The 12,442-nt window shown below is 36.0% G+C and overlaps 1 protein-coding gene across 2 annotated transcripts in view; it reads right to left on the reverse strand.

Moving 5' to 3' along the window:
• The window catches only part of LOC126968898 (histone deacetylase 7-like), a 110,795-nt gene extending 99,521 nt beyond the window's left edge, over positions 1-11,274 (reverse strand). For both annotated transcript variants that reach the window (XM_050814054.1, XM_050814050.1), the window contains exons 1-2: positions 11,015-11,274; positions 10,560-10,612 (exon numbers count right to left, since the gene is read on the reverse strand). In XM_050814054.1, the coding sequence (XP_050670011.1) occupies positions 10,560-10,596 (37 nt within the window). In that variant the 5' untranslated portion in view covers positions 10,597-10,612; positions 11,015-11,274. The remainder of the gene's footprint in view (positions 1-10,559; positions 10,613-11,014) is intronic.
• Positions 11,275-12,442: the final 1,168 nt, after the last annotated feature.

Consider the following 12,442-nt stretch of genomic DNA (forward strand, 5'->3'; position numbering starts at 1 on the left):
TCTTAGCAGTGAGCTATAGTTAACAGTGGCTATTACAATAGATCACATTGGTCGCAGTGTAACAGGGCTGCACTGAACTGGATCAAAGCCACTTTACAAACCATAACCATAAGATGTTTATTTCTTTAAATTTTGCTCTCAGTGATTCAAATATTCCACAGTCATAGATGCCGAGAAATCATTGGAGCTCACTCTTACATCACAAACTTTCTATTTAAAAAGTTCCACGACTACACCGGACCGTATTTTCATGGGAACGGATCGGATTCGGATCGGACGTAGTACGAAAGAGCTCTTAGACTTATAAATCAGGCAAGTAATTTTGAGATGTTAAGTAAAGGTTCAAAATCGTGCATGCTAAATGAAAAAATGTGATATATTGACTATATTGAATTGTGGTAAATGCAAACTAAACTTGAACGCAAATGCTATAGTATGTACATTAACTGTACTGAAGAGTCCTCGCTTTTTTTTTGTACTTTTATTCAGTCTAAATTGTGTGATAACCTAATCTTTTCACATAACTATACATGGAGTTTCCGCAAACAACCCAGAAACAGTGAGTAATATGTGTAACGATTACTTTAACTCTGTGTTTGGCCCCATAGTACTGTAAGTGAACACTGTAAGTAGGGACACTTGTAGTGACGTGAATTTATCCACTATTGACATTTTCTCAGTAAATAATAGGTGTTTTTACACATTGTCATTATTTACTTTACGCTGACGATTTAAAGCTGCACAAAAAAGTTACTTGCCCATCTGACGCTGTCCGTATTCAGGAGGATCATAACAGACCTGATGCATACTGCACACGTAATAAATTATACCTGGCATACAGAAAGTGTAAACATATACTGTCTTATTCATAATGACTTAGCACATATTTAAAACATCGCTAATATACGCATGTTAATAAATGGTATTCATAATCGCATATTAGAGCTAAAACGCTCATAGCTTCATAAACCCATTTAAAGCACTCGAACGCAAAAAAACATGGCCGACATCGATCAGCTGTTCGTTAAATAATGTGATCTAAAGCTTCCCGCTCAAAGTTGTTGGATATCCGCCATAGATTGACAACCGACAGACTTTTAAACTTTGATTTTTGAAGTTTGAAATTATTTTGACATCGACTTTAGACAACTGACAAACCATTGACATTTAAAAGATGTCTGTTTCCATTGACAGTTCCTCATTGAATTAGTTAAACTCATGTTTTTTGTACGAAATGACAACATCGCGTACTATAGAGACGTATTAGTTATGGGAGATTTATCTAACGAATATGAATAAGGAATTTTATCGAACGTTCGATAGGCTTAAAACACGTTTTAACTAATACTTATTACTTTAGCTTTATACCTTCGAAAAGCGTTTTATTATGAATAAGGCAGTGTTCACCAGAAATAAAAATATTATCACGACTCATTTTAAGCTCGGCAATCAACAGCTGACGTCAGTTTCTACCATCAAAGATCTGGGTGTTCATTTGAACCGCACACTAACCATATAGACCATATTCTAAATAGCTCTCTTCGCATGCTAGGTTTCATAACACTTATATCCAAGAATTTATGGACAAGTGTACTCACACATATCTTTTTAAGTCTCTCGTGCGACCCCAACTAGAATATGCAAGCCCAATATGGAATCCTCTTTACTCGATCCATGAAAAAAGAGTCGAGACTGTTCAAAAAAAGTTCTTACGCACATAAAATTGTAGTGTAAAAGGAAACCGAGCCCACTATAATGATTTGTTGCTTGAATACAACTTTCTTTAGCTATGTCAATTGCCAATTTCGTGGTCATCATGGAAGGCAAAGCCACTGTTGAGCTGACATCTTCTGAGCTCCTCAGTCTCGTAGGCTTTCACGTCGCGGCCAGGTCTCTCCGCTCATGCATTACTTTTGAGCTATCATCCCCAAGAACAAACATTGGGTTTCGCGCGCCATTACACAGAACGTGAAAATTTTATAACAATTGTTTTCTTGACATCGACTTATTTTCGTGCTCCCCTGCTGTGTTGAGACACAGTTTAGTATTAAATTTAAAATCGTTGTTATCGTTGCCCGAAGTTTAATTAATTTCATTTATCTACATCTTTCGTATCAATGTTTCGTACTTATAAATGACCAGAAATTGTAACTTGTGGACACTACGGTCTTTTTGGGTATCACGTTAGATAAAAACTTCAGTCCACATATTGCTCAACTAGCAGATAAACTCAGTTCTGCGGCATATGCTGTTAGAAAGATTAGAGAGTACGCAACATTATCGCGACCGCTAGATTGGTGTACTTCAGTTATTTTCACAGTATCATGACGGTATTTAACTGTGGGGTCATGCTGCTGACATTGACATAGTGTTTGCTCTGCAAAAGAGAGCTGTTCGTGCTATATATCAGCTTGGTTATAGACAGTCTCTCAAAGAAAAATTTAAAAAAATAAATATTGTGACTGTTCATTGTCAGTACATTCATGAAAACATAATATACGTTCACAAAAATCGTCACCTTTTTGCTCTTAATAGTGATTTTCATTATTATAACACTAGAAATAAGGGATTGCTTGTAACTAATTCTAGTAGGCTTCATAAGATACATAATAGCATTAAGGGTAAATGTATACACTTTTATAATAAAGTCCCAGCCACTGTTCAGGCATTATCTATAAATAAATTTAAATGTTTTATAAAAGAATGCCTCTGTCGTAAATCCTATTACTCCACAGCTGAATATCTAAGTGATCGGACAGCCTGGGACAAGATTATGATTATTTTATAGGAATAGCAATGAAAGTACAATATTGTATATTTTTATTAAAAAGATCGCAAAAAAAGAATGCTGGGAGAGTTTCTTGCGCCGCTTCTTCGCTCTCAGAGCGCCATTTGTTTCCGTAGCGGTAGTAGTATCTAGTATATAAGAAATGACATCAAAAAGAATTCTAAAGGTATCAATTTTGAGAAAATAAATGCCTTTTATGCCTTTTAATGCGCATAATCAAATTAGTTATTTCTGCGAATGTTTGCGTTTGTGACTGTATTCCTTTGATTTTTCGTTTTGTTATAATTGTATTTGTGAAACATGTGTCGCATCTATATTTATATTTTGTATCTCTTTCCTATATTGTTCAGTTCTTGTGATATGTTTGTTATGTTTCCTTGTAATAATAAATAAATAGAGTATGAAATTCCGTTTAATTGTTATAGGTATTTAGAATTGACATGGTTTGTGATTTTTTGAACTTTTTTCCAGTGACATTCTATACATATGGATATAGCAGTCGCAGTCTGACAGCGGAACGGGAAAAATGTGCTTAAAGACAATGTAAGCACTTTTTTCTCCTTAGTCGTGTGTCAACTGTATGTCAATCAACAAGCCTAAGTGCGCTATAAAAAGTGCTTAAATAATACATTAACGACTCAAAAAAAAGATGGTGTGACTTATCATCGGTGCGGTTATTTTATTAATATAAGATTGATATGCAAAAAGCGTAAGTAATTTAATAAAAACGAATATTTTTTCATTAAATATGGTACCATTATTGAAAAGCCCCCAGACAAGACCCGCTTGTCAGAATGGGACACAATCAGAAATGAAAACAATAGAGTCGCTCTTTTTAACCGACTTCAAAATAGGTGGAGGTTCTCAATTCGTCGGTATGTTTTATTTATGTTTTTTACCACAGAACTTTCGACTGGGTGAACAGTTTTTGATAATTCTTTTTTATTTGAAGGCTGGTGCTTCCCGTGTGGTTCCATTGCTATTGGCCCAGATCTGACAATGGCAAACATGAGAAAACCATCAGTCTTTAATTTGCTATATGTATGTGCGCAAATTTATGAATAACTCAATATCGCGCCAATCGATCGTAGTACCTTCGATCGTACTTCAAAGGTAGTTTGGTGATAGTTTGGTTAGGTTCTGCTTATGGGATCCATGACAAAGTAACGAAACTCTTCAATTCTTAGGATCAACGATACTAGACCAAATTTTTTTTATGCTATTCGGATATTTAAGTCAGGTGACTTAACCGTAACGGCATTATGGTCAACTAATTGTCGTAGTAAAATAAGCCCTAGTGAACAATGATTAGCAATATTGTATTTTGTGTAATGTAAACGGCTTACAAGAACGTGAATAATTACATACTAGTGCTATTTACACGTTATCACGGAAGTATCATTACCTAGTGATAATTGATACTTATTTACAAATATTATGTAAAAGCTAATATTTTTCAGCTTTCCCGTACACGAAATAATGAAAGAGAATTGGTAGCAAGAGAGAGATGTTAATAAATTAACAAACCAAATAAGCATATTTATAGTACACCACTAAAGTATTTAAGTTTTTTGGATTTAACCACATTTAAAATTTGACAAAACCTTTCATACAAATATATGTTGATGTCCGCTTACACTAGACATCTAAGTCTATAAGACAAATTTTATTTAATACAAGGAACCTAACATTTAAATAACCAGTTTAACGAATTATTTTATGTGAATTAAAATATTAGATATGAGTATTAGGTTCTCTCATTAACGGTTACCTTAACTTACAAAATCCAAATCCTTTTAGAACGCAGAGAAGTAACAAATATAAATACAAACCAATAAATAAACCTACAAACTTTCCCCTTTATAATATGAAAGTGATTTTTGATTAAAAACATAAGAACCCTCCGACTGAACAGATCTTGATCGGAAAATAGGGACAAAACTGACGAACGTAAAACTTATACCAACCCTCTTTTTCGTCTGGGCTTAAAAAAATACTGAACTGCTACTCCACTGATGTCACTTTCCAAATCGGGTTCTAAATTCAAAATACTCAGCTGAAACTGAAATAGTGTTTACATTGCTGCCTATTGACCAATAATATTTTAAACAACTGGAGTAAACGCAGAAATGTATAGACATGAAGGTTATTAAGGTGTCATTCGTGGCATGTGCCATATTTCGGCTTTGATTTTGTATGAGGTGCATTGTCTATATGTATAGAACGTCATTGCTTTTTTCACATGGTACCTGTGCAACATTCTATTATCGACTTTCAGTTGCTTTTTTAATCAGCTTAGACAAGAAAGATGGATACTTCGAAAATTCGAGTGATCTTTGAATACAAGTTTCGACGCGGGACTAACGCGGCAGAAACAGGTCGGAATTTCAATGTTGCGATTGGAGAAAGGACTGCTAATGAAAGCAACGTGCGATTTTGTTTTTAACGCTTTCGAGATGGAAATTTTGAACGAACCACATGGAAGACCGCCCGATAGGTGAATAACAATGAATTGAAAGAGATGGTGGAAGCCAATCCGAGCTCAACTACCCAGGAATTAGCGGCATGGTTAACCGTTACCTTACTAACAATATTGACTCATTTGCGTCTAATAAATAAGATAAAAAACATATAAAAAATGGGTGCCATAATTTGACAGATCTGCAGAAAGAAACGCGTGTTGAAACTTGTGTTGCCTTGTTGAATTGATACAGAAATTAAGGAATATTGGATCCAGTTGTAACATGCGATGAAAAGTGGATTATTTTTGATAACCGTGAAGTGAAAAACGCAATGGCTGACTCCACGTCAAACGCCACACCAGTGTCCTAAAGTTAAAAAGTAAAGGATATTAAATAGTTAAAATTAATCAACCTAAAAGTGAATTTATTCATTAAGTCACACAGACCCACTTTATTCTCACAAATTATTGATTTTAATTGTTAGAAATTTTAAACAAAGATATTTTGTAAAAACATACTTAGGCCCCTATTTGTTTTTCATTTCATTCTTACTACACATGGAGACTAAGATACTTTAATGATTGTTAAATGAACAACATTTTGAATGAAATAGTAGTCTATTTCCCAAAGCCTAAATTGCATGTATTGCAAGTGTTCACAGGTTCCTAGTAACACTTTTCAATAAAAGTTGCTTTTATTAATGAAATAGACAAAAATAATAATTGAGAGTTATGTTTTTGATTGACAAGGTGTAAACAATCAAAATAGACGATTTAGCTTGATATTCATGTTGATTACAAATTGTTTTAATTTGAATAAATTATCATTAAGGGAAGTGTAAGTGTGTACTAAAAATCCTCAAACCTATTAATCTAAAAAATACAAAGGACCTGTGGGACCATTCGACGAATATTGTAAAAATCATACTTGACGTCCGGTTAGTCCATCTTGTGGGGGGCCTCGCAACACTGCGCCTACGTGTACGTGGTCGCCATTCGAGAACTTTTCTGCCCCTGCGGCTATCTGTCCGTCGAACTATGTGCACTGCCCACTGCCACTAAAGTTTCGCAATCATTTGGGCTATTCGATACTTTGGTTCTCCTACGGATCTCCTCATTTCTGATTCGATCTGACAGGCAAACTCCGAGCATAGCCCTCTCCATTGCCCTCTGAGCGACCATGAGCTTTCTCATAAGGCCCATACTTAGCGACCACGTCTGAGTACCGTAAGACATCACTGGCAACACACACTAGTTGAAAACCTTCGTCTTAAGACACTATGGTATTTGGGACGAAAAGATTTGATGGAGCTTCCCGAACGCTGAACTTAGATTTGACGAGTGACCTCTTTCGCGAAATTGGACCTGCATAACTGGATTTTGTCCGAGGTAGAAATACTCGTCGACAATTTCGAGAGTACAGTTCCCAATTGGTATGGGAGTAGGTGCGACATGGACATTTGACATGATCTTCGTCTTATCCATGTTCATTTTGAGACCTACTAAGGAGTAAGGAGTTCCTAAGGGGGAAGCTGTATTGAGGCCATCGAGCATATGGCTTAAGTCTGCAATGGTCTCTGTCATGATTACTATATCGTCTGCGAATCGAAGGTAAGTGATGTATTCGCCGTTGATGTTGATACCCAGACCTTCCCAGTCCAGAAGCTTAAAGACATCTTCCAACACAGCGGTGAACAGCTTGGGCGATATGACATCGTCTTGTTTGACTCCCCGCTGCAGTCGGATAGGTTTCGAGATCTGATCCTGGAGACGGACTGACTGTGGCGTTTTTACACGAACACTATAACGCTTCGATATAAATCGGTAATCAAGCAAAATTATACCTTTGTTTAAATTGGGCAGTTCTTTTGATCCTGCTAACTTAACTCAGTAAAATTTTTGAAAAATTTGCGTGAGCAGTGCAAATGCATTATTATAAATTATTGAACAATAATCAATTTGGTTTCACAAGGGGCTTATCAACAAATAATGCGGGTATTAGACTCATTGAACACATCTTTGACGCCTGGTAAGAGCTTTGACTCATACATTGAGCATTTTTTGTGATTTGTACAAAGCATTTGTTGCATCCACCATGAAACTTTACTCCTAAAATTAAAGCATTATATTAAAGAGTTAAAAATACTGTCCTAAATCTGTTAAAATCAAATTTAAGAGGAAGAGTTCAGATAGTCCACTGACTGTGTTCGGGTAAGCCTGTAGGGATAGATGTTCCCCAGGGTTCTATTCTCGGTCCTTTCTTGTTTCTTGTATATATATATATATATATATATATATATATATATATATATATATATATTAACGATTTACCTTTTGTGAGAGAGATTGTATTGTTTGCTGCTGATACCTCACTTATATTTAAAGTGAAGCGACATGCAGATATTGTTGATGAGGTAAACAATGCACTCTCAAAGATAGTGTGTTGGTTTGAGACGAATAATCTGCTCTTAAACAGAAAAAAAAACAAAGTGTTTACAGTTCATTACACCAAACACAGCAGAAGTACAAATAAACATACTTATAAATGACCCAAGATTGGAACTTGTGGACAATACAGTCTTCTTGAGTATCACTATCAGCCATTAGAAAGATTAGAGAGTACACTAATGTTGCTACCGCTGGATTGGTGTACTTCACTTATTTTGCACATCATCATGACTATACTTGCTGATACATGGTGAAACTTTATGGGTATACTATACTTTGAACCAGACATTCTTTAGGTCATTTCCTTTTTTTTTATGGAATAGGATATATATATATACACATATCCTAATTTGTGGCGTGTCGTGCGAAGGTGGAATTTGGCGGCAGGAATCAGGTTAAACAGCTCTTCGGAACACTCCCCGTGATAAATGCGGTAGAAGACACACAATGAAGCGACGTCTCTACGCAACGCCAAGTGATCCAGCCGTTCACAGAGCACTGGGTCCCCGACAATTCGAGCTGCTCTGCGTTGCACGCGGTCAAATGGATCGAGCTGATACTGGGGTGCGCCAGACCAGAGATGACAGCAATACTTCATGTGTGGCCGGACCTGCGCATTGTAGAGCGCTAGAATGTGGGCCGGCTTGAAGTATTGCCGTACTCTATTGATGACGCCTAGCTTCTTCGAAGCCAATTTGGCTTTGCCCCCTGATGGCCACGGAATTGGCAATCGCTCGAGATTTCGAGACCCAGTATTCCGATACTAGGCGAGGCTTTGAGGGAAGTGTTATCGAAGAGCGGTGATACGACAAATGGGGTTTTTTTAGTGGTAAACGCGCAAACTTGAGTCTTCTGGGGGTTAATTGGACAAGGTTTCTTATGACAATGTGAAGTCAGAAATGGATTGCATATATTAATACAATTTTGGAAGTACTAAGTTTTCGCAAAAACTATGCATCCCTAATCAGCTGTTTTTCTGAATTCTCTCTGACCTAAAACAGATAAATAATGTAGATGTGACATAATATCAGAAAATTGTAAAATGTCTACTATTTATTTCAGTTGTAATGCAAATTATAATCTCATTTTGCCATGAAGACGAAGATATTTTGTCTGTGCATTTTCTTTCATTCATTCCAAATTTGTATTTACTGTAGTTATGTATTACCCAATAAAGATAGGTAATTCTAATCTTATTATGAAACTTTGTTATGTTAGTATTTTCTTTGCGAGTGCAATTAATGCATGCATTTAAATAAAACACTTTTAAAGCGCGTACACCTTCCTTAAAGGCCAGAAACGCTCTTGTGATTCCTCTGGTGTTGCAAGATAATGTGGGTGGCGGTGATCACTTAGCACCAGGTGACCCGTACGCTCGTTTGTCGTCCTATACCATAAAAAAAAAACATGTAATTGTAACTGTGTTTTTACATTTTAAATTTATTTAAATATGTTATGTTATGCATTTAGACTGAAAAGATTGGCCTGTCTGTGTAAAAACTCTTTGAATTGGGCTTTGAATCACGATATTTACTGCTCTGTGTTAGACATTGTGAGAAAGACATTATACAATCACAATCACACAATTATTCAGATTAAATACTGCCGGCATTTTCAAAAGAAAACCCTACTAAAGACACTACACCATTAATTATAATTCAAGGTTAATTTGTTATGTTGGAAATTAAATGAGTTCACACTTTTGATGAGTTAATACCTAAGCACTTCAAAGTAGGATTATTTGAAATTTTCTTCAGCTGACATTGAAAATAATTCCAAATAGTATTTTTAGATTATGGGTACCATAATGGCACCTTTTTCTGCCGTAAAGCAGAAATGTGTAAGCATTATTGTGTTTGGGTCTGAAGGGTGCTGTCACTTGTGGGAAAACTGGCTAGGTATTCCATTCCCAGGCCGGGTAGAAAGCCTGGCCTGGCATGTAATGGGGCAGTTATTGGGTTTTTCGTAAGAAATTTCTCAGCAGCAGCCCAGAGTTTAGAAATGTGGAGGCTCACTCCCTATTATGTGGAAATTAAACATAGTGAAATGTGGGTGGAAAAAATACATCTCTGCCTAACCCTTCAAGAATACTGAGGTGAGAAACTGTGTAATGTGTTTAAGGGTTGTCTAAGAAAATAAATATTTTTATTCCGTAGCGGAGTTTTTTTCTTTTTTTTACTTATTTATTAAAACTTAAACATCACCATATCATAAATAGTAATTTTCATTATTATAACACTCTAGTAATAAGGGATTGCTTGTAACTAATAATATTATTACTTTAAGGGTAAGTGTAAACACTTTTATAATAAAGTCCCAGCCACTATTGAGGCATTATCTATAAATAAATTTAAATATTTTATTAAAAAATGGCTCTATCTGTAAGAAGAGCTCAAAAAAATTGAATGCTTGGAGAGCTTCTTGCGTAAATTCTTCTCTATCAGAGCGCTATTTTATTTATATTATCAAAAAGAATTCTAAAGTAATCAATTTTGAGAAAATAAATACCTTTCATGCCTTTTATTATGATATGATATTAAAAGGATTTTATTTTATTTAATACACTTTTTTCAGTACCTTACCACAATGTTTTAAGAAAAAGATTGATATCTGCAAAAATAGCATTAAATTCCATTGGCTGTTCACATATCAATTTTAAGACATTATTACCAAGTTTTCAAAAATACTGACTATTTCCCGACAAATTGAGACACTAAAAAGTTGACAGAGAATTTCCTTCATACAAACAAGCTTAAATTTTAAATTTATAATATGGATGTCAAATGTAACAAAGGTCAGCTATAATGAAAAGGTCTTCAAGGTTTAGATAAATCTTGAAATAAGTTGATTTACATTACTCACCAGTACTAAGTGAAGATGGGCCTGGGTCATCTGCCATATCCAGTCACAAAAATCTGAAAAAAAACAAAGAATCACATTCAACATGTCATATTATTATATTTATTACAATATTTAAGACTATCAAGCAGAATATGTGTGGACTGTAATGATTTTTGTAAGTAAACATGTCCAGTATATTTAGATTAATCTCACCTGATAAATCAGATTGTTTTGTTACATAGTTCTAAGGATCTAAAATAGAATTACACACCCGTCCATACTATAATCTTAATCATTATAAACTAAAGAAATAATGCTTTAAAGTGCGAAGGTCACAAATCGTTGTTGAATTATAATTCAGACATTTGTCACCATCAAACAAAACAAAAGATTTAAAGACAAATGTAAAATAAGCTACAACATACGTAACAGAATCTTTAGATGATATTAAAATCGAGGCACAAAAAATTACTAACCCGTTTCCCACCAGTTGGATTTTTCCTGTAAGTAACCTGTTGCTGTTAACTTCACTTGACACAAACTTTTTCAACTATCACATAAATTATTCACAATTCCCTCAGTGTATTATGAAATTTATGACCTTTATTCGAATTCACAGAAATTCGAACGAGGCATTAATTATTACTTTTATTCCTAGAACAACACAAATATTGTTTTGAACACAGTAACTCAGATTTTTGTCATTTTGACGATTTATTTAGGTATTCCACAATGGTGTTTTTCAGATTTGACACATTATAAGTCAAAAGTCAAAACGTAAAATCTAGGGTACCTACCTGACTTAGAATATTAAGACTATAGAAGTAGTGTCCGCTTGCCCCTTTTAGATAGCAATAGGTAGAGTTTGAAGAATAGAAGTATATAGTAGAAGTAGACTGGGTTTAGCGAAGGCCTTTGATCCTGTATTGCACTCTCAAAACTTCCATTGTTTCGGTTTCCCGAGAGTTTATGCAAGTGGACCTCCAGCTTCGCAGGGCGCAGCATACAGATAGTTGTCGACGGTTATTGCTAGAAACCTAAGCCCATGAACGCTGGAGTGCCCCGAAGCACTATTTATTGCTATCTCCTAAATTATTTCTTCTGCATATCATTGATATGTTGGACACCTCCAAATTACATTGCTATGCAGACGGCAGCACTGGTGATGCCGTATAAACGGGCACGCATGTCTCTCTCGGGAAATTGTCGTCCAGTGCCGGAAGAAATTTGTGTCTTCTATCGAGTAGTCTCTTGAGATGGTCGCGGAATGGCGTAAATTTAACCCCCAGAAAGTCGTATCACCGCTATTCGACAACATTTCCCTCTCAGCATCGCCAAATATCGGAATACTGGATCTCGAAATTTCGAGCGATTGCCAATTCCGCGGTCATATGGAGGGCAAAGCCAAATTGGCTTCGAAGAAACTGGGCGTCATTAATTGAGCATGGCAATACTTTGCAAGCCAGCCCACATTCTAGCGTTCTACGAAGCGCAGGTCCAGCCACATTTAGAGTGCTGCTGTCATCGCAGTTCTGGTGTACCCCAATATCAGCTCGATCTATTGGTCCGCGTGCAACGCAGAGCAGCTCGAATTGTCAAGGACCCAGTCTCTGTGAAACTCTGTGATCACTTAGCGTTGCGTAGAGACGTCGCGTCATTGTGTGACTTTTACCGCATTTATTACGGGGAGTGTTCCGAAGAGCTGTTCCACCTGTTTCCAGCCACCGTATTCTACCTTCGCACGACAAATTAGGATATCATCCCCACCATCTGGATGTGCGGCGGTCCTCCATAATGCGATTTTTCAAGAAGCTTTCTTCCACGTATTATAAAGCTGTGAAATGAGCTTTCTTGTGTGGTGTTTCCGGGACGATTCGAAATGGGTAAACTTTACGTTCTAAAAA

Source organism: Leptidea sinapis, chromosome 17 (assembly GCF_905404315.1).
Source record: "Leptidea sinapis chromosome 17, ilLepSina1.1, whole genome shotgun sequence".
Classification (NCBI taxonomy): Eukaryota; Metazoa; Arthropoda; class Insecta; order Lepidoptera; family Pieridae; genus Leptidea; species Leptidea sinapis.